Source organism: Zonotrichia albicollis, chromosome 34 (genome assembly GCF_047830755.1).
Source record: "Zonotrichia albicollis isolate bZonAlb1 chromosome 34, bZonAlb1.hap1, whole genome shotgun sequence".
Taxonomy (NCBI): Eukaryota; Metazoa; Chordata; class Aves; order Passeriformes; family Passerellidae; genus Zonotrichia; species Zonotrichia albicollis.
The window spans coordinates 2144186-2170803 of NC_133852.1; the positions used below are offsets into that span (position 1 = coordinate 2144186).

At 67.1% G+C, this 26618-nt stretch overlaps 7 protein-coding genes across 11 annotated transcripts; 3 read left to right on the forward strand and 4 right to left on the reverse strand.

Annotated features, from left to right (window-relative positions):
* Positions 1-1740: 1740 nt before the first annotated feature.
* On the forward strand, positions 1741-3490 carry ZNHIT2 (zinc finger HIT-type containing 2). The gene has a single exon (XM_074531140.1). The coding sequence runs from the start codon at positions 1851-1853 to the stop codon at positions 3033-3035; it is 1185 nt and encodes a 394-aa protein (XP_074387241.1). The 5' UTR covers positions 1741-1850; the 3' UTR covers positions 3036-3490.
* Positions 3428-7986, reverse strand: TM7SF2 (transmembrane 7 superfamily member 2). The gene is made up of 7 exons (XM_074531147.1): positions 7830-7986; positions 7203-7392; positions 6888-6927; positions 4937-5099; positions 4520-4600; positions 4310-4432; positions 3428-4001 (listed from the first exon to the last, which is right to left on the reverse strand). Exons 1-7 carry the CDS (start codon positions 7885-7887, stop codon positions 3847-3849), a joined length of 810 nt encoding a protein of 269 aa, XP_074387248.1. The 5' UTR covers positions 7888-7986; the 3' UTR covers positions 3428-3846.
* A 96-nt stretch (positions 7987-8082) lies between these two features.
* On the reverse strand, positions 8083-10143 carry CDCA5 (cell division cycle associated 5). 2 transcript variants are annotated; one of them, XM_074531148.1, is made up of 5 exons: positions 9938-10143; positions 9623-9715; positions 9437-9466; positions 8984-9329; positions 8083-8478 (listed from the first exon to the last, which is right to left on the reverse strand). In XM_074531148.1, exons 1-5 carry the CDS (start codon positions 10141-10143, stop codon positions 8398-8400), a joined length of 756 nt encoding a protein of 251 aa, XP_074387249.1. In that variant the 3' UTR covers positions 8083-8397. The 2 variants fall into 2 exon arrangements, with proteins under 2 accessions (XP_074387249.1, XP_074387250.1); XM_074531149.1 differs by lacking the exon at positions 9437-9466.
* Positions 10144-10626: 483 nt separating this feature from the next.
* ZFPL1 (zinc finger protein like 1) lies at positions 10627-13063 on the forward strand. Its single transcript, XM_074531146.1, is given in 8 exon segments — positions 10627-10743; positions 10823-10934; positions 11082-11182; positions 11184-11276; positions 11477-11540; positions 11897-11989; positions 12239-12374; positions 12822-13063. Coding segments are annotated over 8 exon segments (870 nt in total). The 5' UTR covers positions 10627-10641; the 3' UTR covers positions 12991-13063.
* LOC141726345 (EGF-containing fibulin-like extracellular matrix protein 2) lies at positions 13058-17842 on the reverse strand. Of its 3 annotated transcripts, XM_074531136.1 has the most exons (11): positions 17787-17842; positions 17460-17562; positions 17171-17219; positions 16583-16810; positions 16129-16248; positions 15820-15936; positions 15587-15706; positions 15126-15239; positions 14546-14678; positions 14229-14416; positions 13058-13972 (listed from the first exon to the last, which is right to left on the reverse strand). In XM_074531136.1, exons 2-11 carry the CDS (start codon positions 17556-17558, stop codon positions 13284-13286), a joined length of 1857 nt encoding a protein of 618 aa, XP_074387237.1. In that variant the 5' UTR covers positions 17559-17562; positions 17787-17842; the 3' UTR covers positions 13058-13283. The 3 variants fall into 3 exon arrangements, with proteins under 3 accessions (XP_074387237.1, XP_074387239.1, XP_074387238.1); XM_074531138.1 differs by lacking the exon at positions 16583-16810; XM_074531137.1 differs by lacking the exon at positions 16129-16248.
* Positions 17843-18058: 216 nt separating this feature from the next.
* On the reverse strand, positions 18059-22568 carry FIBP (FGF1 intracellular binding protein). Of its 2 annotated transcripts, XM_074531143.1 has the most exons (11): positions 22294-22568; positions 21950-22036; positions 21529-21727; positions 21121-21247; positions 20686-20786; positions 20192-20418; positions 19873-19981; positions 19480-19543; positions 19124-19210; positions 18915-19012; positions 18059-18638 (listed from the first exon to the last, which is right to left on the reverse strand). In XM_074531143.1, the coding sequence occupies exons 2-11, from the start codon at positions 22032-22034 to the stop codon at positions 18569-18571; spliced, it is 1167 nt and encodes a 388-aa protein (XP_074387244.1). In that variant the 5' UTR covers positions 22035-22036; positions 22294-22568; the 3' UTR covers positions 18059-18568. The 2 variants fall into 2 exon arrangements, with proteins under 2 accessions (XP_074387244.1, XP_074387245.1); XM_074531144.1 differs by lacking the exon at positions 22294-22568 and having other exon boundaries at positions 20192-20325; positions 21950-22201.
* Positions 22569-22699: 131 nt separating this feature from the next.
* Positions 22700-26211, forward strand: INTS5 (integrator complex subunit 5). The gene is given in 4 exon segments (XM_074531135.1): positions 22700-22859; positions 23443-24108; positions 24110-25592; positions 25594-26211. Coding segments are annotated over 4 exon segments (2790 nt in total). The 5' UTR covers positions 22700-22806; the 3' UTR covers positions 26182-26211.
* The last annotated feature ends 407 nt before the right edge of the window (positions 26212-26618 follow it).

Consider the following 26618-nt stretch of genomic DNA (forward strand, 5'->3'; position numbering starts at 1 on the left):
GGAAGTTTGCTTTTCCCTCTGCTAATTTTTAAATTTGTCCCAAGAACTCCCAACCTGCTACTCTCCCATAGTCCCATGTCCAAGCCCTGGCCCCCAACTTATCTTTTGGATGATGGGTGATGTGGATCTATGTTGCACCTGAAATGAGTCTGCCTTGGAGGGCCCCGTGATGGCCTGTTAGCCTGTGGGTCAGCTGCAACAAAGAAAACCAAAACCAAAGTGTGAGTCCAGAGTTATGTGGGCCGAATCCCAGCAAGTCAGCTACTTGCCCTCTCCTGAGTGTGCCTGGCTCATTCAGGCTCCAGCTTCATCCTGATTCCAAGGCTGCGGCCTTTATTAGCAGTGGCACCTGGGTTAGAGAAAGGCAAAGTTAAATGGCATTCCTGTGAGTGCAGTGGATGACTCTGTGTGCCCTAAGACATGGGAATGCCTCTGCTAGACTTCTGAGAAGCCTTGTGTGTGGGGGGGGCTCAAATAAACAAATAAACACCCTTTCTCACCCTGCTGCCTGCAAACCTTCCCCTGCCCATAATAACTCCTAATTGGATACCTGCTCACCCTCCCTCTCCCAGTCACAATCCTCAACTCACTTGAAGCCCCAATCTCAAGCATCATCTTGGACACTGTGAAGATCCCTCCTGTGACACGATGAATCTGCTGAAAAAATGTTTTGCCTGACACAACCTGCAATCTCTGAAAGGTGTGCTCCTCCTAAAAACAATAAAAAACAAAACAAGAACAAAACCAGAAATTACAAAGGTGCTTTAACACCCCTAAATACAAAACCTAAAATTGTGAACCTAAATACTCCCTGTATTCCATGCTGTTTTCTTCATAGTCTCTTCAAAGCCTCTGCTGCTTTAGATGCCCAGAAACACCTGCTGGAAACAAGCTGAGATGAGCTGAAAGAGCCTCTTCACTGAAATGAGAGGAGAGCTCTCACCCCAGCACATCCCAGAGAGGGTATGAAGCCCCTCGGCCAAGGCTGGGGTTAATATACCCCTGATGGTGCCCACCTCTCGTTCCCATGGCACCCAGGAAAAGGGAGGGGGCAAATCCCACCGGGTATAAAAGCCCTCAGAGCAGCTGCAGCTGTTTGGCTCCTCTGACTCAAATTCAAAGAGAGTAAAGGGCTTGTTAAAGAAGAAAACTCTTCAGAAAAATAACAGCGTTTTCTTTTTGCATCAACTACTTGGAGCAGAAGAACAGGAAACTGGTAAGACATAAACGTTTGTGTTTAGGTAGCATAGCTTAATGCCCTTAAAATGCTGAAAAAGGCAGAGCTTCCTTCTAGTGAACCCCTTAATAGGAGGAAATGGGGCAGTTACCTCTACTGAAACTAATACAATGGCAAATAAATAACTTCTGCCCTTTTACTCTCCTTAAGTATTGGAAAAAGAGGGGTTTTCCTCACTTTAAATCTCTCCAGTGATGAAAAAAGTTTTTTTAAACTAAGGGGGAATGCCCTTTCCCTGCAATTGTAAAAAAATTTTGCCTGGGGGATCCCGCTTATCCTTCCCCCTCATCTCGCACCCAGAGCACCCTCTGCCCTCGCCCCTCCTCTCCTGGCAGGCTCTGTCATAGGGCGCTAATTAGGGGGAGCGTAAATGAACTGGTTATAGCGAAAGGGGTCTGGTTCGGAGGTGGGCGGTGGAAAGAGCCGAGTGCTGCCGGAGATGCCCGAATGGCGGAGAGGGCGCGGTCAGCGAAAGGACCCGAGCGGGGACGGAAAAACCCGAGCGGCGGAGCTCGGCGGAAGGCGACGAAGGGAAGGGGACACCCAGACTGCGAGCCCTGATTGGCCAATCGCCTCAGGGGGCCCGTCCCCCGCGCCGGCCTCAGACGCCGCCATGGCGGCGGAGGTGGCGGACGGTTCGTGTGGGTTCTGCAGCGCCTCCGCGGCGGCATATACGTGCCCGCGCTGTCACCGCCGCCTCTGCTCCCTGCGCTGCTACCGCGCCCACGGCCCCTGCGCCGAGGCCTTTTACCGCGACCAGGTTCTTGAGGCGCTGCGCGCCCAGCGCGATTCTCCCCCCCGGGGCCCCGCGCCGCCTGGGCTGCGCGAACTACGCGAGCCTGGGGATCCAGTGCGGCCTGTGGGCCGCGGGCTGTGGGAGCAGCTGAGCGAGGCGGAGCGCGACGGGTTCCGGCAGCTGCTGAGTTCCGGGGAGGCCGCGGCGCTGCTGCCGCAGTGGCGGCCGTGGTGGTGGCGCGGGCGGGGGCCAGTGGAGGAGCTCGGCGGCGGCTCGGGGGTCGAGGAGGAGGATGAGGAGGGCGGCGAAGGCCGGCCCGGCCCCGCGCCGCCCGTCCCGGCCTCGGTGCCGCCGCTGAGCGCCCTCCGCGCCGCGGCCCCGTCGCCCTTGGTGCGGTTCCAGCTGCCGAACGCGCTGTTCGGCTACGCCTTCGCGCTGAGCCTGCACGGCGGGGACGAGACGCTGCTGCCCGAGCTCCCCGCGGCCGCCATCGCCGCCTCGGCCGCGCTCCGCGCCCGCCGCCCCTTCGGCAGCACGGCCGAGGCGCTGCTGAGCGCCCGGCGCGACGCCCGCGCCGCGGGGCTGCCCCTGAGCCCGCTCGGCGACAGCGGCGCGCTCCTGGCCGTGGCGCAGCTGCTGGAGGGTCGCGATAGTCGCGACCCCGGCGCCGACGTGGCGGCAGCTTTGTGGCACCTGTGGCGGCTGCTGAAGGCGGGGGCGCGGGCGCTGCCGTCCCCCGAGCGGAGCCGCTTCCGAGCGGCGCGCAGGAAGGTCGGGTTCCTGCTGAGCTGGAGCCGCGGCGCCCCCGAGGAGCTCGCCCAGCTCGCCCGGGAGGCGCGGGCGGTTCACGCCGAGGTGGCCGCGGAGGAGGCGGCGGTGGCCGAAATCAGGGAGGGGCTGGAGAAGGTATGGGGAGGGCCCCGGCCGCCCCCCAGGGAGGGGCAGGAGGATCGGGTACCCTGGCTGGTCAGGGACGGGGTTGAGGAGGGTTTCGGGGGTCCCCGGCCTCCCCCGGCTGACAAGGGGGTGCAGGGTCGGCGGCTGATCCAGGAGCTGGACTGAGAGGGGCAGACGGCAAGGAAACGGCCCGAGAGAGAATCTGCTGGTCAAGGGACAGGACTGATGAACGTCCAGAGAACCGGGACTGGGAAAGCTGCTCCTTAAGGGACAGGACTGATTAACGTCCGAGAAATCTGCTCATTAAGGGACAGGACTGATTACCGTCCAGCAAAGTTGCTCGTTAAGGAACAGGATTAATGAACTTCCAGAAAAGCTGCTCATTAAGGGACAGGACTGATGAACGTCCCCACTCTCGGCAGGTGTGGGGGGTCCCAGGGGGCCCCTCAGTTGATGGGAGAGGTCCCGGCAGTGCCAGTAAACAGTGGGAGTATGGGGTGGTGGTGCTCGCTGGGGTCTCAAGATGGGAGGGAAGACACGAGAACACTGACTCCATGTTTCAGAAGGGTCAATATGTTATTTTATATTACATTAAAACAGTACTAAAATAATAGAAGAAAGGATTTCATCAGAAGGCTGGTTAAGAATAGAAAAAGAATGATAACAGGCTTGTGACTGACCGAGACAGTTGGGATAGCCAGACTGTGATTGGCCATTAATTAGAAACAACTACATTAATTATAAAAAACCACATGAGAGTTGAGATGGGGAGGTTCCAAAGGTGCTTCAGTAGATGGGGGGGGCCTTGGGGGTCCCACAGGAAATGTGGGTGATTCCAGGGGGGCCTTGGGGGTCCCACAGGCAATGTGGGCCATCCCAGGGGGCCTTGGGGGTCCCACAGGCAATGTGGGCAATCCCGGGGGGGCCTTGGGGGTCCCACAGGCAATGTGGGCAATCCCTGGGGTCTCGGGGGCCCTCAGTAGAGCAGGGGCAGCAGGCGGTGTGGCACACGCTGGCACAGCCCCCCCCAGGCCCCCCCAAAGCGGCGCCGCTGCCGCCGCTCCCCCTGCAGAGCCCGGAGCTCCCGGAGCGCCGCCCCCGCCAGGAGCAGCAGCAGCGGTGGGGACAGACCTGGGGGGACAGGGGTGGCTCAGGGGTGGGGACGCGGGGCTTTGGGGGCTCAGGTGTGTGGCAGGGAGGCACACGGGGTTCTGGGGGGCTCAGGTATCTGGGAGAGGAACAGGGGGTTTTGGGGGGCTCATGTGTCTATCTGGGGGGACACGGGCCTTTGGGGACTCAGGTGTCTGGGAGGAAAGGACACGGGGGTTTTGGGGTGACCCCAGGGGAGGAGGGGCGCCCCGGCGCGGTTTTGGGAGGCTCAGGTGTCTGGGAGGGACACGGGGTTTTGGGGCGCCCTGGTGGGGTTTTTGGGGTCTCACCGCAGGGCAGGGTCCAGCCCAAGGCCATCAGCAGCTCCCCGAGGTCATCGGGGCGTCGCACGAGCCCCCACCAGCCCCCGGCCAGCAGCAGCTGCCCCGTGGCCGTGGGAACCGTGGCGAGACCTGGGGAGGGGGTGGAACAGGGGTTTGGGGGGTCCCACATTTGGGGATCCGCAGCCGTTTGGGTGTCCCAGCGCTGGGGGGTCTCACCGGCCACCCGGGGGTCTCGGGGGTCATGGCTGAAGAGGCTCCTCTGAGTGGTGGCGCCGTGGAAGATCCACAAGCCCAGGGCTGGGGGGGAACAGGAGGGGAGGGGGATGTCAGAGCCCCCCTAAACTGCCCTGAGCTCCTCAGGGACCCCCCCAAATCCCCCCAGTTCCCCTGAACCCGCCCCACCCCGATCCTGCCCACCCCCCAATTCCCCCAAATAATCCCCAATTAATCCCTGGTGCTCCCATTGACCCCAAATCCCCCCAATTCCCCCCAAAATCTCTTCCAGTACCCCCCAAATCTCCTCCAATTCCCCCCACTTGCCCCCAAATCCCCCCAATTCCTCCCAAATCTCCTCCAGTGCCCCCCAGATGCCTCCAATTCCCCCAAAATCCCCCCAGTGCCCCCCGTGCCCACCGTAGAGCCCTCCACAGGCCGCCCCCCCGGCGCCCCCCAGCCCCTGCTGGGGTCTCCTCAGCAGCAGCAGCGCCGGGAGGGGACCCCCGAAAGGGCCCCAGGCGAGACCCCCAAAGAGCCCCAGGAACCCCCCGGGGCCGGGGGCAGGATTCACACTCAGCTCCTGGGGAGAGGCGAGAGGTGAGACCCCCACAGACCCCCCACCCACAAACAAACCCCAAAATACCCCCCCGGGGACCCCAAAATTCCTCTGGAGACCCAAGCACGCCCCATAATGACCCCCACCCCAAAGGCACTCCAAAACCCCCCCAAACACACCTCAAAAATTCCCCAGGGGTATCCTGCACCCCCCCCACCCCAAACACATCCCAAAAAACCCCAAAAACCTCCAGGATACCCAAACATGCCCCAAACACACCCCCTACCCCCAAACACATCCCAAAACCCCCCTGGAGACCCCACAGACCCCTCCCTACTACCCCCCCCCACTCTGACCGCCACAGCACCGCCCCCATGCTCACCCCCCCCGTGTCCCTCTGCCCCCCCACCCTGAGCCCCTCCAGCACCGCCCCCATGTGCCCCCCCATGCTCACCCCCACTGCCCTCACCGTGTCCCCCTCCCTCATGTGCCCCCCCCCGTGTCCCACTCCCCCCCCGCGCCCCCCCCCCCACCCTGAGCCGCCGCAGCACCGCCCCCCCCTGCGCGGCCGCCACGAGTGCCAGGGGCAGCGAGGGGGAGCCCCAAAGGCGCTGCTGCTCCCCCAGGGCCGCGGAGAGCACCAGGAACTGGGGGGACACGGGGGAGGGACGGGGGGAACAGGGGGGACAGAGGGGGAAGAGCTCGTTAATCCCCTGGGCTCTGCTCCCAGTGCTTCCAGTCCCTCCCAGTTCCCTCCCAGTCCCCCCAAGTCCTCCCACAATCCCTCCCAGTCCCCCCATTTCCGCCCCCAGTTCCCTCCCAGTTTCCCCAGTTCCCCCCAGTCCCTCGCAGTTTCCCCATTTCCACCCCCCAGCCCCCCCAGTTTGCCCAGTTCCCCCCATTCCCCCCCCCAGTCCCTCCCAGTTCCCCCAGTCCCCCCAGTTTGCCCAGTTTCCCCCGTACCCAGGCGCAGAGCCCGACCCGCTCCCAGTTCAGATTCTCGGGGGGCTCCAGGGGGGTCCCCGCTCCTCCCCCCACGAAGAATTCATACACGGGGTGTCCTGGGGGAGGAGGGGCATGGCCTCAGCACCCCGGGGACCCCCCCAGGACCTCCCAAAATCCATCAGTCCGCCATACCCCCCCCAACTCCCCCCAGACCCCAATACTGCCCCCAATTACCCCCCAGGACCCCAGTTCCCCCCCAAACTCCAATTTCCCCCCCCAAACCCCAATTTCCCCCCACCAGCCCCAAAACCTCCCCCCACGGACCCTGATTCCCCCCCCCCCCCATTTCCCCCCCGGCTCCCCCAGACCCCCATTTATCCCCTCAGACCCCCAATTTCCCCCCCCAGACCCCCATTTCCCCTCCACCCCCTCGCTCACCAGTGCCACCGCCCCCGCAGCCGCCGCCGCGCGAGGATGAGGAGGGCGAGGCCGAAGGCGACGCTGGAGGCGGCCGCGGCCAGCGGGGGGAGGAGGGGGCACAGGGGGGGCAGGGGGACCCCCAGGGCCAGGGACCCCCCCCAGGGCCCCCCCCAGCAACAGCAGCCCTGGGACAGCGGCCGTGAGGGGGGCGACCCCTGGGGGGACCCTGAGACCCCCGGGGGGGACCCCCGGGACCGCCCCCCCGACCCCCAAACCGACCCCCCAGTGAGGGCTGTGACCCCCGAGGGGACCCCCCGAGCGCCCCGCCCGCACCCAAACCCCCCCCAAAGGACCTGAACAGACCCTGAACCACCCCCAGGACCCCCCCCCCGAGGGGCCCTGAGCTCGAAGCCCCCCCAGAGACCGCCCCGAGCGCCCCCCACTCACAGCCGAGGTCCCGGAGGGGTCCTGGGGGGTCACCGGGGCTCTGGGGGAACAGCGGCATCACCCTGAGACCCCCATGGGACCCCCCGGAGCCCCCCCTGAACCCCCCCATGTGGCCCCCCAAGACCCCCCAAACCCACCCATATCCCCCCCCAAGACCCCCTAAACCCACCCATACCCCCCCAAACCTGCCATATCCCCCATCCCGGCTCCCCAAATCCCCCCAAATCTCCCAAACCGCCCCAATCCCCCCCAAATCCCTCCCAGACCCCCAAATTTCCCCAGAACCCTCCCAAACCCCCCCCCACTGCCCCTCACCCTTGGGGGTCTCCGGGCCCCCATCCCGAGCGCCCCCCACCCACGCCAGCACCAGCGCCAGCGTGGGGGGGGTGGGCGCGGCCAGGGGGGACGAAGGGGCCCCCCAGGCCCCCCCCCCGCCCCTCCCCCACCGTGGCACTCACGACCCCCACGAGCCCCAAAGGGAGGAGCAGCGACAGAGCCCCCGCGCCTGGGGGGAGAGACCCCAGACCCAAAATACCCATAGGTGAGACTCCAGACCCAAAATGGGGACCCCAAACCCAAATTAGGGGGACCCCAGAGCCAAAATACACACAGGTGAGATCCCAGACCCAAAACAGGGACCCCAGACCCAAGATACCCCTAGGTGTGACGCCAGACCCAAATTAGGGGGACCCCAGACCCAAAATGGGGACCTCAACCACCATGTGAGAGCCCCCTCCCCAAAAAAGGCACCCGGGGACCCCCAGGTGTGACCCCAGACCCAGAAACAGGGCAGGGGTCAGTCCCCACCCCTCCCCGAGGGACCCCAGACCCAAAAAGGGACCCCGCCCCCCCCCAAAAGGGGACCCGGGGCTCAGGACTCCCCTCCCCCCCTGCCCCCTCCCCAAAAAGGGCCCCGATCGCGCCCCTCCCGCCCCCCCTCACCCCAGGGCCCCCCAAATTCCAGCTCGGGGGGAGGGGGCGCCTCTCGGGGGGGCTCCATGGCCGGGGGGGTTTCCTGGGGGGTCCTGGGCGCGCCGGGGGCGTGGCTTGGCAGGAACCACGCCCCTCCGGCGGGTGATGTCACCACGCCGCGCGGTGATTGGCTCCAGCAGGGCCACGCTCCCGCTCTTAAAGAGACAGTGACCGAATTTTGCGGGTATGTGACGTCACAAACTGCGTCATTACACAGCTAGGCCACGGAAAACACCGAATTTATTGACGAAAAAACAACAAACGGGGGCGGGGGGCGTACGCGAGAGGGTCCCAAAAATCCGGGGGGGGTCTCACCTCACATGTGGGAAGGGTCCCACACTTGGGGGGGGGGGTCTCACACACTGGGGGGGGTCGGGGGTCCCATGAGGGTCTCCAGGTGTCTCCTGAGCTCTTGGGGCTTTCCAGGGGTCTCCAGGTGTCTTGGGGGGCTCTCCCGGGGATCTCCTGGGGGTCTCTTGAGCTCTTGAGGGTCTCTGGGGGTCTCTGGGGGTCTCCAGGGGTCTCTGGGGGTCTGGGGTCACTCCACGACCAGGTGGAAACGCTCGGCCTCCTCGAAGAGCGCGTTCATGGAGGCGGCCCAGGCCTCCAGCTCCGACACCTGGGGGGGAAAGAGGGGGAGATGGGGAGTCGGGGGGACAGGGGGGATCTGTGGGGGGCTGTGGGGCACTGGGGACACAGGGGGAAATGCGGGGGAATGGGGGTCAGGGAGGGTCTGTGGGCAATGGAGGCGGCCCAGGCCTCCAGCTCCGACACCTGGGGGGGGCACAGATGGGGGGTCAGGGGGCGTCTGTGGGGGGGTCTGTGGGGCACTGGGGGGGTGCCGGGAGCAGCAGGGCAAGGGGAATGGGAAGGTCAGGGGGAGAAACCGGGGGGGCTGGGGCAGTGTTGGCTCTGTGGGGGGAAATGGGGATCAGGAGGGTCCAAGGGGGCAGGGGGGGTCCCTGGGGGTCTCAGTGGCATGGGGAGGGTTCCTGGGTTAGGGAGGGTCCCTGGGGGTCCCAGCAGTGTGGGGGTCCCGGGGGGCTGTGGGGGGGTCCCAGCAGTGGGGGAGTCCCGGGGAGGGTCCCTGGGGGCTGTGGGGGGGTCCCGGGGGTGTCACTCACGTCGATGGGCGTCACCTTCCTCTTCCTCCTGCGCTCGGGGGGGGCGGGGCCGATGCCGGGAAGGCCGAGGGGGGGGATCTGGGGGGGCGGGGGGGAAAGGGGCTCGCGGGGGATGAGGGGCACGTTGAGGGGGAGGGGGCTCAGGGGGAGCCCCCCCCGCGGGCTGAGCCCCCCCGCCCCCCCCTCCAGGCGGCTGTAGGAGCGACGGACACGGGGGAGGGGGGAGGGGAGGGGGGGAGGGCGGGGGGGAGGGGGCAGCACGGGTGGGGGAGGGGGCGCAGGAGGGGGAGGGGGCGGTACAGACGGGGGAGGGGGCGCAGGGGCCGTTCTCCTTCTGGCTCTGCAGCTGTGGGAGAGGGGCAGAGGGGGGGAGGGGGGTTCAGTGTGGGGAGGGGTCCTGGGATCACCAGGACCCCCCCTCACCCCCCCCCCCCCACCCCTCCCCTAACTCACCCGGGGGCTCCGTCGGGGTCGCTCAAAGTCCTGTGGGGGAGGGGAGGGGTCTGAGAGCTGCCCCGAGACCCCACCCCCGCAAAACCCGGCCTGGGACCCCCCCAAAACCTCCCCAGCTCCGAGACCCCTCCAGGACACTCCCCCACCCCTTGGTGCCCCCCCAGCCCCCCCCAGGTCCCCACTCACGAGGCTGCGGTTCCGGGGGTTTCGGGGGGTCCCGGGGGCTCCGGCCCCCCCGTGGTTCCGAGACCACCGAGCGCAGGGAGCTGTTCCGAGTCACTGTGAATTGGGGAGGGGGAGATGGGAGGGAGTGACGGGGGGGCGGGACCCCCGGGAGCCCCCCGAGCCTCCTAGAAACCCCCCAGAGCCCCCGGACCCCCCCGGACGCTCCCAGGACCACCCAGGTGTCCCTCAGACCCACCTCGGGACTCCCCCAAGTCCCGCCAGGACCCCCCCTCACCCCTCGGGGACACCCCAGACCCTCCCGGGACCCCCTCTCACCCCTCGGGGTCGCCCCCGCCGAGCGCCGCCCGCCACCAGCTCCCGCCATGGCGGTTCGAACTGCCGGAAGTGGCGTAATCGCCGCGCGCCGCGCGCCGCGGCAGGCACGGGGAGCGGCCATGTTGGGAGTGGCCGCGCGGCGGCGGCCGGTGACGCCACCAGGACGCGACGCACCCGGAAGCGCCAGCGGGGCAGCGCGTCGCCATAGGAACGTGTGAGTGGGGGGCGGAGGGGGGGCGAAATTTGGGGGGGTCTGGGGGGCTCCTGGAGGGTCTGGGGGCTCCAGGAGGGACTGGGGGCTCCAGGAGGGACTGGGGGATCCTGGGGAGCGCCGGGCGCGGCTTTGCGGTGTCCCCTTGGTGTGCGGGGGACTCTGGGGAGTCCCGGAGGTTCCTGAGGGGTCTCAGGCAGCAGGAGAGGGCGAGAGGGGTCCTGGGGGCTTCTCCTGCGGGGGGGTCTTGGGGTCTTCTTCTGGGGAGGGGTCCTGGATGTTCTCGTGGCCAAGGAGGGCCCCAGCCCCCCGAGACCGTCCCTCCCCCCCCAATTCAGCCCTCCCTAGTCCCCCAGGACCCCCTCAGCCTCCCAGACCCCCCCCATTTTCCCCCAGGCCGCCATAGGGCTGTGTAAGTGCCTCAAGCGATGCATCACCACTCTTCCCCAGGACCCCCCCCCCCACATTTCATTTCCAGCCCCCCCAGGCCGCCATGGGGCTGTGCAAGTGCCCCAAGCGCCGCGTCACCACGCTCTTCTGCTTCGAGCACCGCGTCAACGTCTGCGAGAGCTGCCTGGTCAGTGCCCACCCCAAGGTGAGGCTGGGGGCTCTGGGGGGTCCCGGGGAGCTCCGGGGGGGGGGCTCCTCGGCGCTGACCCCCCCTGTCCCCGCAGTGCATCGTGCGCTCGTACCTGCAGTGGCTGCAGGACAGCGACTACAGCCCGCAGTGCCCGCTGTGCCAGGCACCGCTGGGGGACAGGGACACCGTGCGCCTGCTCTGCTACGGTGGGTGGAGAATTGAGGGGATTTGGGGCGGTCTGGGGAGCTTTGGGGGGTCTGGGGGCCTGGGGGGGCTCCAGGGAAGGCTGGGAGTGATCTGGAGGCATTCCAGGGGGTTCCTGGGTGTGCCCTGACCCCCCATTTTCCCCCCAGATGTGTTTCACTGGCCCTGCCTGTCGGGGTGGGCTCGGGCGCTGCCTCCCCACACGGCCCCCGCCGGGCACCGCTGCCCCCAGTGCGGGGGGGCGCTGTTCCCCCCCCCCCAACCTGCAGGGCCCCGTGGCCGAGGCGCTGCGGGCGCGGCTCCGGACAGCGGCCTGGGCCCGGCCCGGACTGGGACTGCCATTGGTGAGTGAGCCCTGAGTGACCAGAGCCCCCAGACCCCCAGTGAGCCCCCCCAGCCTGCAGGGCCCCATGGCTCTGTACAGCGGCCTGGGCCCGGCCTGGGCTGGGATTGCCATTGGTGAGTGACCCTGAGAGACCCCAGACCCACAGAGTGACCCCTGAGAGACCCCAGACCCCCTTGACACCCCCCAATCTCCCCCCAGATCGAGGACTCGGAGGCGCCGCCGGAGCCTGAGACATGCCCGGAGCCAGACAGGGGCTGGGATGGTGAGGGGAGACCCCAAAACCACCCCAAGAACAGCCCCTGGACCCCCAAAACACCCCCAGAATCTCCAAAAACACCCCCTGGGATCCCAAAACCACCCCAAGGACCCCAAAAACACCCCCAGGAACAGCCCCCAAGCCCTCAGAACACCCCAGGGACCCCCAAAAACCACCCTGGGACCCCAAAACACCCCAGGGGCCCCAAAACCACCCCAGGACCCCAAAACTACCCCAAAGACCCCTAAAACCCACCCTGGGACCCCAAAACCACCCCAGGATCCCCAAAACCATCCCAGGACCCTCAAAACCACCCCAGAGACTCCCCTGGGCAGCCCCCAACCCCAATTCTGCCCCCACAGCCCCCGTGACCCCCCCGGAGCCCCCCCCAAGCTCCCCCAGCCCCCACGCCGTGGTGCACATGGGGGGAGGGGAGACCCCGACGCTGCACGCGGGTGAGTCTGGGGGCTTCGGGGGGAGCTGGGTGAGTCTGGGGGCTTCAGGGGGAGCTGGGGTGGGTTTGGGGGCTTCAGAAGGGGCTGGGGTGGGTCTGGGGGCTTTGGGGGGAGCTGAGTGGGCCAGGGGGGTGGAGTGAGTATGGGGGCTTTGGGGGGAGCTGGGTGAGTCTGGGGGCTGCAAGGACTGCAGGGACTGCTGGGGCTGGGACCCCCCCACACTGGGCATTTTGGGGGTCGGGGCTTCAGGGTCGCTCCGCCCCCTCTGCCCAGGCTCCGCCCCCCGCAAGCCCCTGGGGGGTCGCGAGCCCTGGAGACCCCCCGACCACGAGGAGGAGAAAAAATATCGGAGGAGACCCCGGGCGTGGCTGCCCCCGGGGTTCAGGTGGGTCTGGGGGCTGCAGTGGGGTCTGGGGACTGCAATGGGGTCTGGGGGCTGCCCTGGGGCTGGGGTGGGTCTGGGGGCTTCCCGGCTGGGGTTTGGGGCTCCCCTGGGGGGGCTGGGGGTCCCTTTGTGGGGGTCAATTGCAGTCGTTTTAGGGGAGGTCATGGAATCCTTCTGGGGGGCACTTTGGGGGGTCATTCAGGGTCCTCTGGGGATGTCATGGGCTCCCTTTGGGCACCCCTGGGGTCCCTTTTGGGGGGTCCCTCTGGGCACAATTGGGGTCCCATTGGGGGGTCCCTTGTGGGGGGGTCATGGGGTTCCTCTGGAGGTCCCATTGGGCACCAATTGGGGTTCCATTTGGGGATCTCTTTGGGGGTTCCTTTGGGGGTCCCTGGGGATCTCTCGGGGTCCCTCTGTGCCCCCCCCCACCCTGTGCCCCCCCCGCAGGTGCCGCCCCCGCGCGCTCTCGCAGCGCCCCCTGCTGGCGCTGTGCCTGGGCGGGGCCGCGGCCTTCGCGCTGCTCCTGATCCTATTGGCCAGCCTGGCCAGGGGCGTGGCCGACGCCGACCCCGCCCTCGAGCCGCTCAACAACCCCCACGTGCGGGTGGGGCACTGACCACGCCCCCGCTGGGGGCGGAGCTTCCGCGGTTGGGCGGGGCAAATAAAGGGTGCCTCTTTGTGGAGGGGGAGGCAGAAGCGTCGGTGTGGTCCTTGGGGGGCACCAGTTCCCCCCAGTTCATCCCAGTCCCTCCCAAGTCCCTTCCCAGTTTGTCCCAGTTTCTCCAGTTCCCCCCAGTTCCTCCCAGTCCCTCCCCAGTTCTCCCCAATTTCCTCCCAGTGCCTCCCAGTTTGTCCTGTAACTCCAGTCCCTCCTCAGTTGCCCCCAGTCCCTCCCAGTGCCCCTCCAGTTCATCCCAGTTTGTCCCAGTCCCTCCCAGTTCCCAGCACACCAAACTGACCAGGACATTCGTTCTTTGCCCCCATACTGGGGGTCCCAGTAATTTTTTGGGGTCCCTGGGGGTTCTTTGGGGGTGCCAGGGCACAGTTTGGGGGGCCTGGGGGGTTTGGGGGGTCCCAGTGCATTTTTTGGGGGTCCCAGGGAGGGTTTGGGGGTCCTGGGGGGATTTTGGGGGTCCTGGGGATTTTGGGGAAGTCCCAGTGGAATTTTTCGGGGGTCCCAGTGGATTTCTGAGGGTCCCAGTGGAGTTTTGGGGGGTCCTGAGGGATTTTGGGGGGTCCCAGTGGATTTCTGGGGGTCCCCGTGGATTTTTGGGGGATCCTGGGGGGATTTTGGGGGGTCCCAGTGGATTTCAGGGGGTCCCAGTGGCTTTTTTGGCGTTCCCAGTGGATTTTTGGGGATTTCCCCCCACCTAGAATGGGTGGGCCCCCACTGACAGATGGAGGCGGAGCAAAGCCAGGCACCGCCCAGTGGGAGGGGGCTGGTCCCAGGGGCCGGGGGGCGGTCCCTCTGTGCTGAGGGGCGTGGCCTCGGGCGTTGGGCGTGGCCCCGGGCGCAGAAGCTCCACCTCCAGCAGCAGCTGCCGCGGGCCCGCCAGGGGGCGCACGAGCTCCAGCAGCGAGCTGTGATTGGTCAGCGCCTGCGGGGAAGCGGGGCCACACACTGAGACATCAATTCCGCCCGAATGAACCCCAAATTCTCACCTAACGCCCCCCCCCCCAAAATACCCCGGAGACCCCTCCCCAAATACAGCCAGAGACACCAAAGAGACCCCAGAGATGCCCAGAGACCCCCCAAAATACCCTGGAGCCCCCTCCCCAAATACAGCCAGAGACACCAAAGACCCCAAACCCCCCCAGAGCGCCCCCTCCCATCGCCCCCCCCTCTCCCCGTACCCGCAGCCGGAAGGTCCCGGGGGGGCCCCCCCCGCAGCCGCAGCCTTTGGGGGTCGCCGACCGGGGGGTGCCGGAGCTGGAAGATCCCAGTGGGCGCCTCGGGGGTCTCTGGTAGCGCCAGGAACCGATGCAGGAGCCAGCGGGGGCGGGGGGCGCAGCCCGGGACCCCCCCGGGGCACACGCAGGTCCTGGGGGGCCCAAAATAGAGAATTGAGGGGGGGCCCCCAAAGCTGAGACCCCCAAAACTGCCAGGAGCCCCGCCAGGGTGGGTGAGGGGGAGCCCCCCCGGATTTTGGGGGGTGTGGAGAGGTCCGTACCCGTTCTTTAGGGGGTGGGGGGCGTAGGGCCCCCGGCAGAGCTCCCGGGGCACGCACAGGTGCCCACCGAAGGTGTTCAGGCAGCTCTGGGCCCCCCCGCAGCCGTGGGAGCCCTCTGAGCACTCGTCCCGGTCTGGGGGGGGAGGAAGGGGGCTGAGACCCCCCCCCTCAGTGTCCCCCATCTCCCACAAACCAATCCCAGAGTCCCAGAGCCCCCCAAAGCCCCTCAAAGGTGCCCAGAGCCCCCCCACCCCCCACAGACGGCTCCCCCACTACCCTGGTGCCCCCCAGTCCCCAACGGCCGCAAAGCCCCCCAAAACTCCCAAACTCCCCCTAAAATCCCCCCAAGCCCTCCCAGAGCCCCCCCAAACCCCACCCCAGTCCCCCCAAACCTCCAAAACCCACCCTAAACCCCCCCAAACAGCCCCAGAGACCCCCATCATCCCCCAAATCTCCCCCAACCCCTCCCCAGCGCCCCCTACCCCGGCGGAGCTCCCCCTCAGGATCCCAAACCCTACCCAAAACCCCCGAGCCCCCCTACCCTTGCAGAGCCCCCCCAAACAGTCCCCAGCCCCTCTACCCTTGCAGAGCCCCTCCTCCTCGGTGTAGCCGGGGGGGCAGACGCAGCTGAAGCCCCCCGGGAGGTTCTGGCAGCGGTGCTGGCACCGGACCCCCCCTCGGCACTCGTCCACGTCTGAGACCCCGGGGCGGACAAAGAGAGAGACCCCCGTGAGACCCCCGGGTGAGGGGGGCACAGAGAGAGAGACCCCCGGGGTCGGGGAGGGGAGAAGAGAGAGAGGTGAGACCCCCGGGGGGGGCACAGAAAAACCTTGGCGAGACCCCCGGGGCGGGCAGAGTGTCCAGGCCAGCTGGGCGTGTCCCGACCCCGGTGGGCGTGTCCATTTACCCCGACCCTGCTGGGTGTGTCCCGGCCGTGGTGGGTGTGTCCCTGCTACGGTGGGCGTGCCCATTTATCCAGACCCTAGGGGGCGGGTCCATTTACCCAGTGGGCGTGTCCCGGACGCGGGGGGCGTGGCTTACCGAGGCAGCGGTGCCCGTCGGGGCCCAGGGCGAAGCCGGCGCGGCAGCGGCAGCGGAAGGAGCCGAAGGTGTTGAGGCAGCGCTGGGAGCAGCGGGCGCCCATCGAGCACTCGTCCACGTCTGCGGGCACAGGGACACCCCGGGGCTTGAGGCGGGGTCGGGGGGCCTCACCCGCCCCCGGACCCCCGGCAGGGCCGGGGAGGGGTCCCGGCGGGGCTGGGGGGGGCTCTGACCGAGGCAGGAGCGGCCGTCGGGGCCGAGGCTGAAGCCGGGGTGGCAGCGGCAGGAGAAGGCGCCGGGGGAGTTGGCGCAGCTGTGCTGGCACCAGCGGAACTGGCACTCGTCCTCGTCTGCGCCAAAAACGCCCAAATTCACCCCCAAACCAACCCGAAACTAGCCCGTGAACACCCCTGGGAGCCACAGCCACCCACACCAGGGATCCCCACAGCCCCCTTCAGCTGAACCCCCCCCCCCCAAACCCCCCCATTCCACCCAAATCCCCCCAAACCCCCCCAGACCCCCCCCATTCCCCCCGCACTGACCAACGCACTCGGTGTCCCGGTGCCGGTACCCGGGGGGGCAGCGGCACTCGAAGCCCCCCCGGACGTTGATGCACTCCTGGCTGGGCCGGCACGGGGGGGGCCCCGCGCACTCGTCCACGTCTGGAGGGGGGGCACAGGAGGAGGGGGAGACAGGGACTCCCGAAATGGGGACCCCCGAAATGGGGAAACTCCCCCGAAATGGGGACCCTGACCCTGGGGAATCCCCCTGAAATGGGGAACTCCATAACCACGCCCCTTCCCGCAGCCCCGAACACTGATTTGCATCCATATTACCACGCCCCCCTCCCCACCCACCAATTTGCATCCACCTAACCACACCCCTTTCCACCTTGCCCACTGATTTGCATGTACATAACCACACCCCTTTCCACCCCGCCCACCAATTTGCATCCACCCAAGCCCCCCCCTCCTCCGCAGGCCCCGCCCCCTTTACCTGCGCAGGTGCCGTCGGGGGCGGGGCCGAAGCCGGGCGGGCAGCGGCCGTCGGGGGGCGGGGCCGGGGCGGGCGGGGGCGGGGCGGGGGGCGGGGCGGGGCCGGGGCCGGGCCCTGGGCTGAGCAGCGCGGCCGAGCGGGGCAGGCACAGGTACCCCCCGAAATGGTTCAGGCACTTCATGGAGCCCCGGCAGGGCGGCGGGGACCCCACCGCGCACTCGTCCACGTCTGGGGGGCGAGGGGGGCGTCAGGGGGGAGACCCCGACCCAAAACACTGCCCGAGAGGGGCCATGGAACCCCCCCAAAAAACAGCCTGAGAGGGGAGACCCCGACAAAAACACTGCCCGAGAGGGGCCATGGAACCCCCCCCAAAAAACAGCCTGAGAGGGGAGACCCCGACCCAGAACACGGCCCGAGAGGGGAACCCATCCCCAAAACTCTGCCCGGGACCCCCCAAACTCTGCCCCGGACCCCCCAAAGCCCCCAGGGAGCACCAACCCCCCCAAAATCACCCCCGAGCGCCTCCCACGGACGCCGGGACCCCCAAACCCCTCGGACCCCCCCAAACCCCACCATCCCCTCACCCACCTTTGCAGTGCTCGGTCTCGGGGTCCCACTCGTAACCATCGCTGCACTCCTGGGGGGGGCGAGAGGGGGTCACCCCCCCAACCACCCCCGACCCCCCCAAAACCAGCCCCCGACCCCCCCCGACCCCCCCGCCCCGCCCCAGCCCCTCCCCCACAGCGGCTCCCGAAGTTTGGGGAGGGGCCGAGGAGTTTTTGGGGAGGGGGTTCAGGTGTTGGGGGAGGGGCAGGAAGGTTTGGGGAGGGGTCAGGACCCCCCCCACGCCCCGCCCCCCCGATCTCCCCTTCCCCACCGCGTAATCCTCGGGTTCCTCCAGGTCCGGGGGGGCCGCGGGGGCCACGCTGGCGCCGAGCGAGAGGAGGAGGAGGAAGAGCAGCGCGGGGGGGCCCATGGCGCTGGGGGAGGGCACGGGGTCACCCCCAACTCCGCGACCCCCCGGAGGGTCCGGGACCTCCCCCCAATCCATCCCCCCCCCCTCCAAAGGCCCCTCTGGGCTCCGGGGGGGAGGGAGGGGCGTCTTTGTGGGGGAGGGGCGTCCGCAGGGGCACCGCAGAGGGGGGGGATGGGGTGTGAGCCCCCCGCAGGACCCCCCCCCCGAAGCCCCTGCGGCCTCACTCACCCTGCTCAGCTCTGGCCCCGCCCCCAGGCTCAAAAGCTCCGCCCCCTCCCCAAAATTGGCCCCGGAGCGCGGGAAAGCCCCTCCCCCCACCCCAGTGCTCCCCCCCTCTTCCCCCCTCCCCACAACCTGGGGCCTCCCCCCTCCCTCTCCCCATTTCCAGATTTTAGGGACCCCGCTGACATTTTGGGACCCCTCCCCAAATTCTGCCCTTCCCACCCCAAACCCAATATTTTGGGGACCCCCCCCCCCCGACAAACGGCCCAACCTCAGCCTCGATTCCGGCTCTTTATTGCACCCCCACCCCAATTTTTGGGGTCACACGGGAGGGGCACCCCTGGTTTGGGGAGTCCCGGATTTGGGGGTCCCCTCTTTTTTGGTGTCTCCCTGTTCCCAATGTCCCAATTTTTGGGGCACTGCCGCTGCTGCTCCTTGAGATTTGGGGTGTCCCAGGTTTGGGGTGTCCTGGTGCTTGGGGTCCTTTCCTGCAGGTTCCCCAAACACCCAAATTTTGGGGTGCTGATGCTCCATCCTCGGCCCGTTGGGTTTTCACATTTCCTGTCCTTTTTGGGGTCCCATATTTGGAGGCTGCCCAAGCGCAGCTTTTGGGGTATCTTCAGCTTTTGGGGTACCCCCATTTTGGGGTCATTGCAGGTTCTGGATCCTTTCCTTTCCCAGGGGCGCCGCATCCTCAGGACGCCGTTTTTGGGGCTGTGTCCGTTTCAGGGGTGCAGTTTGGGGTGCAGCTCTTGAGGCTGTCCCCATTTTTGGGGTGCAGTTTGGGGTCAGTCGTGGTACATGCGCAGCAGGCAGGCGCTGATGGCGGCCATGTAGCGCTCCCACAGCGCTTGGTGCCTGCAGAACAGGCAGAAATTAAATTTTGGGATTTTTGGGGGGCACAAATGGGATCTGGGGGATCCCTCGCTTTTAGGGAACACCCCCGGAGCTCCAAACCAACCCCAGCCCCGTTCTAGGTGGCTTTGGGGCTCCCCTAAAGGCTCCTGGGGGGAGATTTGGGGAGTTCCTGGGTTTGGGGTCCCACCTGAAGCCCGGCAGGTTTCAGGGTGATTTGGGGTGATTTACGGGGGGTTTCTGGGGTGTTTTAGGGGGTTTCTGGGTTTTGGGGCTCACCTGAACCCCGGCAGGTTTCGGGGTGCTGCCGTGTAGTGCGTCAGGAAGAGCCTCAGGTCCCCCGGGCTCCACTTGTCGGAGCGGCACGGCTCGATCACCTGGGGGGACCCCAAAAACCCACCTGGATCTGGGGGGGTCCCACTCCAGGGGGGTCCCCGGGGGGGTTCTGGGTTCCAATTTGGGGGTGTGGTTTTTGGGGTGCCCCTCACCTTCTCCACCAGGTCCACGAAGAAGTCGCGCACGTCACGGGCGTGGGTCAGCTTCCCCCCCACGTTCACCAGGGCCCGCGACAGAGCCTGGGGGGGCACGGGGGGTGTCAGGGACCCCCAGACCCGGGGGGGGAACTGGGGACCCCCAGAGCCAGGAGAAACCCAGCGGGGGTGTTGGGGACCCCCTAAATTCCCTCCCCTCCCACCCAACCTCCCCCACAAATGTGCACGGGGGCGTCCCCGGGATTTTGGGGGGTCCCAGGATTTTGGGGGAGCCCCTCCCCCTTCCAGCAGCCCCCGTGGGCTTTGAGAACCCCTCCCCCCACCGAGGACCCCCCGTTTTGGGGGGGATTCACCTTGAAATTGGCCTCGAGCTCGTTGTAGACCGAGATCTTCCCCCGCAGGGCTGAGCACACCAGGCTGGGGGAGGGAGAGGTTGGGGGGGCTGGGGACCCCCAAAACCGGGACCCCCACCCAGGGACCCCCCCCCAAAAATCGGGACCCCCACCCAGGAACCCCCCCCAAAATCGGGACCCCCACCCAGGGACCCCCCAAAATCGGGGCCTCCATTCCAGGGGTGTCCCAGTCCCCATCCCAGGGTGTCCCTGTCCTGTCCCCTCCCCTCCCATCCCCGTCCCCGTCCCTGTCCCTGTCCCTGTCCCTGTCTCCCTCCCAGGCCTATCCCCGTCCCAGGGGTGTCCCCAGGGGTGTCCCTGTCCCCTGTCCCCCGTCCCTGTCCCCGGTGTCACCTCTTGTGCTGGTCCAGCAGGTCCTTGTCGCTCACCAGCACCTTCAGCTCCTTCAGGTCCTGCAGGAACGACTTGGGCAGGTCCCCGTCGGGATCGGCTGCTTCAGGGGCTGTGGGGACACAGTGGGGACATCATGGTCAGCGGGGTCATGGGGTCACAGGGACAGGGTCAGCAGGGTCACCGGGGTCATGGGGTCACAGGGACCCCATGGGCATTTTTGGGTACCCAAAGCCCCCTGGCTCCAGTGGGCCATCATGCTCTGGGGATTTTGGGGTTTTTGGGGTGGTTTTTTTGGGGTGTTTTTGGTGTTTTTGGGTACCCAAAGCCCCCTGGCTCCAGTGGGCCATCATGCTCTGTGCGCAGGCGGCGAAGTCCCCGAAGCTCAGGAACTGCAGGCGCCTCTTGCCCGTCTCGAAGCGGCTGTTGGCGAAGAACACGATGGCGGCGTAGTCCCTGGAGGAGAAAGGGGGGTCAGGGCACCCCAAAAAACCCCAAAACCTCTCCCACAAACCCCAAATCCCAGAGAACACGATGGCGGCGTAGTCCCTGGTGGGGAAAATGGGGGGTCAGGGCACGCCAAAACATCCCCTAGACACCCCCCACAAATCCCAAAACCCTAAATATCCCCCAAAACGTCCCCCACAAACCCCAAATACCCCCAAAACCCAAAGAACACAATGGCGGTTGTGTTCTGAGGGGAAAAAATGGGGCAAACCCCCCCAACCACGGGAGCATTTGTGGGGCCCTGAAAGCCCCCCCAAGCCCAGAGACCCCCCCAGGACCCCCCCAGACCCCCAGAGTGCCCCTCCTCACCGTGCCAGGGCGGGGGGCAGCAGGAAAAGCTGCTGGATGTTCTCGGCCAGGGGCCCCCGCAGCTCCTCCACCGCCTTGAAAACCCTCTTGAAGTTGTCAAACTGGGGGGACAGGGGGGGGTCAGCGCCTCAAAAACACCCCCAGGGCCCCCCCAGACCCCAAAACCTGCCCAGGACCCCCCACCCCCCAGACCCCAAAACCCTCTTGAAGTTGTCAAACTGGGGGGACAGAGGGGGTCAGCGCCCCAAAGCACCCCCAGGTGCAACGCCCCAGACCCCCATCTTTGGGATTTTCCCAGTTTTTGGGGTATTTTTCCCCGAGATTTTTGTGTTTTTTCTCTCCCCGTTTCAGGGCTCACCATTTTGGGGGTTTTCCCCCAGTTTTTTGGGTTTCCCCCCCATTTTTGGGGTGTTTTTCCCTGTTTTCAGGGCGCACCTGGCGGCGGCAGCTGCGGATCCCCACCCCGGTGCGGGCGCTGACCTCGTCCAGCTCCTTCTTGGTGCCCTTGGAGAGTTTCTTGCCCAGCAGCTCCCGGGCCAGCGCCTCGTCGAAGGCGTAGTACCTGGGGGGGGGGGCAAAAAACCCCAAAACTGTGAGAAAATGCCAAAAAAGGGGAGAGAAAACCCCCAAAATGGGGACAAATTATGGAAAAACATAAAAGCAGGGAAAAAAACCCAAAAATAGGGAGGAAAACCATAAAAACTAAGAGAAAACCTCAAAAATGGGGAACAAGTGAGGGAAAAACCCCAAAAATGGGGGAGAAATTAGGAGAAAACCAGCTCCCAGTGCTCCCAGTCCCCCCCCAGTCCCTCCCAGTCTGTCCCAGTTTATCCCGGTTTGTACCTCTGCACGAGCAGGGCCTGTCTCTCGGGGGGGATCTGGAACAGCAGCTGCTGCAGCAGCCGGGGCGGGGCGTGCAGGAGCCGCTCCAGCATCTGGAACGTTCTGTAGTGGTCGCGGGTGTCGCTCTGCAGCACGGCCACCGACGTCCCCTCGCGCTCGAGGACCCCGCCCCGCAGGCGACGGGCCACCGCCTCGGCCACTGGGGACAGTGGGGACACATTGGGGACACTGGGGACAGGGACACGGCCACCGACGTCCCCTCGCGCTCGAGCACACCGCCGCGGAGCTGCCGGGCCACGGCCGCGGCCACTGGGGACACCTGGGGACATTGGAGATATTGGGGACAGCAAATGTCCCCCAGGTGTGCTCAGGTGTGTCCCAGGCGTGTCCCCCAATGTCCCCAGGTGTGTCCCTGCCATACCTGAGTGTCCGTCCAGCCACAGCCGGTACACCTCCTCATCGATCAGTGTCGTGTTCCCCACAAACACGTCCAGGTCACTGCTCATGGCTGAGGGACGGCACAAACGTCACCGAATGGCCCCAAAATGGGCCCAAATGTCCCCAGAGCTGCTGTCAGGGACACGCTGACTCCATACTGGGAGCCCCTGAGCCCAGACTGGGCCATACTGGGATCATTGCCCCCCACCCCAACCCAAACTGGGCCCGCCCCTCCCCCAAGCTGGGCCGCAGTGGGCCCCGCCCCTCGGACCCCTCCCCCACCCGGGGCAGCCCCTCCCCCACCCCCGAGATCCCTCCCCCACCGACCGGCGCCGTCCCGCGCGCTCCTCCCGCGGCGCACAGCGATGACGTCACGTGCTCGAATATATGACGTCACGGACTGGGCCGAGCAGCGGCGCGCGAGCCACGCCCACCTCCCGCGCGGATCGCGAACCCCGCCCCCCGGGTCCTCCCAGTAAAAAAGAGTAAAAACCAGTAAAACCAGTAAAAATCCGTAAAAAACAGAAAAAATCGGCAAAAAACCCAGTAAAAAGCAGTAAAAACTGGTCCAAGAAAAAAGCAGCTCCAGGAAAAACAGTGAAAGCCACTAAAAAGCAATAAAACCAGTCCCTCCCAGTGTCCCCAGTTTGGCACCAGTGTCCCAAATCCCAGTCCTCAGTCCCCCCAGCCCCTCCCAGTCCCCCCCCAGGGGGACCCTTTTCACGGTGACGCCGCGAGAGGGGCGGAACCAAGGCGCGGGGCCGCAGGGGCGGGGGGAATTTCCGGTGCTGGACTCTTTCAACGCATGCGCAGCCGCCCGGCCCGGCCGCCGCCGCCATCATGGCGCTGTGCGACCCCCCCGGCGCCGCCAGCCCCCCCCGGCCGCCGCTCAGGTACCGGGGGGAAAACGGGAACACCGGGACAGCCCGAGGGAGCGGGGCAGCGCGGGGTGGGGAGGGGAGGACGGCGGGACCTCCCCGGGGATGGGAGCGGCGACCCCCGGAGCTGGAACCGGTCCCGCCCCTCAGAGACCCCCGGAATCGGACCCGACCCTCGGTTCCCCTCCGGTTCCCCCATCCCGCCGTTGTCCCCCCCAGTTGGAGCCCCCCCCCTCCCCTTCCCTCACTCCTCTGGGAGTCTCGCTCACCTCCTTTTTAACCCGTTTTAAATTTTTTAAAGCCTATTTTAACCCCGCTTTAACCCCTTTTTAACCATTTAAAATCTCTTTTAACCCATTTTACCGCTATTTTAAGCCATTTTATTCCAATTTTTACCTCATTTTATTCACATTTTTCCCAATTTCACCCCATTTTAACCCATTTCTCCTCTCCCCAGTGCCCATGAGCTGTCCCAGGAAGTGAAGGCATTCCTGAGCGGGCTGGACCCCGTGTCCCATTTTAACCCATTTTATTCACATTTTAACCCCGTTTTTCCCCATTTTAAGCCATTCTAACCCCATTTCCCCTCTGTCCCCAGCGCCCAGGAGCTGTCCCAGGAGGTGAAGGCGTTCCTGAGCGGGCTGGACCCCGTCCAGGGTACCCCGCTGTCGCCCCCGGCCCACGCCCGCTGCGCCCTGCGCCTGCTGCGCTGCCTGCCGCCCGCCCGCCACGCCGCCCTGCAGCACCTTCGCGGCCTCTTCGACGAGCAGGTGTGCCAGCACCTGCTGCAGCGCGAGAGCCCCGCCCCCGGGCCCGCCCCCAAGGCCACGCCTGGCGCCGAGGTGCTGCAGGAGGCACGCCGGGCCCTGGCCGAGCTGGTGGCCGCCAACCCGCGGGCGTGGGCGCCTGGCGTGGCCGCGTGGGCCAGCGAGCTGATGGGACAGCTGAGCAGCAAGTACGCCAACCGGCCCGGCGTGCCGCCCGCCGCCAGCCTCAACGAGCTGCTGCAGCTGTGGATGGCGTGCCCGGCCACGCGGGCGCTGCTGGACATCTACAGCCAGTGCCTGGCCGCCATGGTGGGCAGCTGCCCCGACGCGTGCGTGGACGCGCTGCTGGACACGTCGGTGCAGCACTCGCCGCACTTCGACTGGGTGGTGGCGCACGTGGGCTCCTCCTTCCCCGGCACCATCATCAGCCGCGTGCTGTCCTGCGGCCTCAAGGATTTCTGCGCGCACGGCGGCGCCGAGGCCGCAGGCACGGCGGGGCGACAAGCGCGTGCCCAAGATCGCCTCGGTGGTGGGCATCCTGGGCCACCTGGCTTCGCGGCACGCCGGCAGCATCAAGCAGGAGCTGCTGCGGATGTTCCACGAGAGCCTGGGCTCGCCCCGCGAGCACCACAAGGCCACGGTGCCCTTCCTGCTGCAGCTGGCGCTCATGTCGCCGGCACTGCTGGCCGCCGTGTCCCCTGAGCTGGTGGACTCCCTCAAGCCGCCGGTGCTCAACCAGCTGCACCAGCACTTCTCCTCGGTGCCCCGGGACGAGCTGGAAGGCGTGGTGGGCGTGGTGGTGCACCTGCTGTGCCACACCTCGGCGGGGGCGCTGCGCACCCTGCGCTTCCTGCTGGCCACGGCCGCGCCTGCCTCGGTGATCACGGCGCCGGGCCCGGCGCTGCACGAGGGCGTGCGCGAGGCCTGCGAGCGCCTGCTGCAGCTGCTGCTGCTGCACCTGCAGAAGCTGGTGCACTCGCGCAGCTCTGCCAGCCTGGCCGAGTGCCCGGCGCGTCCGGTGCCCTTCCTGGAGGCGCTGCGGCCGCACGTGCGGGAGCTGTGCCAGGACACGCTGCGGCTGGAGCGGCGCCGCTGCCTGTGGCAACACCAGCTGCTGGCGCTGCTGGCCGTGCACTCGGCCCCGCACGGCGCGGCCGAGGCGCTGTTCTACCTGCTGGCGCTGGCGCGCACGCCCGAAGAGCTGGCGCTGGCGCCGCAACTGCACGCGGGGCTGCGCGCCGTGCTGCCCGACCCACTGCCCGCCGCCGTGGCCGCGGCCGTGGCGCAGATCCACGCCGGCCGCCTGCCCGAGCCGCAGCTGGCGCAGCTCCTGCGCAACCTCTCGCTGCTGCTGCAGCCGCGCGGCGACGACGGCGAGCCTGGGGACGCGGCGCTGGGCGCGGCGCTGGCGCGGCACCTGCCGGACCTGGCGCAGCTGCTGCTGCACCCGCGTGCCGAGGTGGCGGAGGCGGCGTGCCGGCTGCTGGCGGCGTGCCCGCTGCCCCGCGTGCTGCCCCCCGCGCACCTGCTGCCCGCCGTGCGCGCCGCCGTGCGCGGCTTCTTCGCGGGGCTGCGCCGGGGCGACGCCGCCGCTCTGGCACCCGGGGTGAGGCTGCTGGCGCGGCTCAGCGCCGTCAGCCCCGCGGCCGCCAAGGCCGTGCTGGCGCAGCTGGTGGAGGGCGCGCTGGGCGGGCACAACGCCGAGCTGTTCGGGGGCAGCGCGGACCCGCCGGGCCCCGAGGCCGCCCCGGCACCGCCGCCGGTGTCACTGCTGGACACCAACCAGTGCTTCACCGCCGGCCTCACCACGGCGGGCGGCGTCTGGTCCGTGTTCCACGCCGGCGTCATCGGCCGCGGGCTCAAACCGCACGCTGGGCTGGGCCAGCGCAGCCCCGAGGAGCTGAACCGCAACACGCAGACCTTCCTGAGCCTCCTGCTGCGCTGCTGCCGCGGCTCCGGCCCCGCCGAGGCCGCCAAGGCGGGTGGCGGCAGCGCTTGTGGAGGCCGTGTGCCCCGAGGCCGCGGGCGCCGAGCTGGCCTGGCCGCCCGAGGAGCTGGCCCGGGCCACGGTGGAGCGGGACCTGCGCATCCTGCGGCGCTTCCGGCAGCACCCACTGCTGTTCCCACTGCTGCGGCTCGTGGCCGGCGGGCACCCCGCGCTGTGCTACTGCTCCGTGCTGCTCCGCGGGCTCCTGGCCGGGCTGGTGGCGCACTGGGACGCCTGCAGGGACCCCAGCACGGGCGCCTCGCCCTGGCACCTGCGCGCGTCCTGCGCCCTCGTGGCGCTGCTGGCCGAGGGCTCGCTGCTGCCCCCCGTGCTGGGCAACATGCACGAGCTGTTCCCCGAGCTGGCGCCGTTCGAGGTGCACCTGCTGCTGCTCAGCGTGTGGGGCTACCTGCGCGAGAACAGCCCCCTGCCCCAGAAATTCACCTTCCAGCCCGAGCTGGGCGTGTTCCGCAGGGACTTCGGCAGGGACGGCGACCTCAGCAAACACCTGGCGGTGCTGCACGCCGTGCTGCACAGGAACATCCACCGCCTGGGGCTGCTGGCCGCAAGGTTCTACCCCTGAGGGGGCAAAACGGGGGGTGCGGGGGGTTTGGGGGTCAGGGGAGGCAGAGATACAGATTTGTAATAAAAGGAAAGAAAAGAGAGAACGGTGTGGAGTGTGGGGGTCTCGAGGGGAGTTTGGGAGGGGCTGGGGGTGTTTGGGGGGGTCCTTGAGGATGTCTGGATGGCTTGGTGGCAATAGTTTGGGGATCCCAGGGGAGTTTTGGGGCTCTCAGGAGGGTCTGGGGGTGACGAGGAGGTCCTTGAGGGTGACCAGATGGGTTGGGAGGGGGTTCGGGGAAAGGTTTGGGGGTCTCAGGAGGGTTTGGGGGTGTCCAGAGGGGATTTAGGGAAAGGTTTGGGGGTCCCGGGGACGTTTCGGGCGCTCCCGGGGGTCCCTGGGGGTCTTTGGCGCTCTCAGGGCGCACCCGTTCCCCGCCCTGTCAATCACCCGCCTGT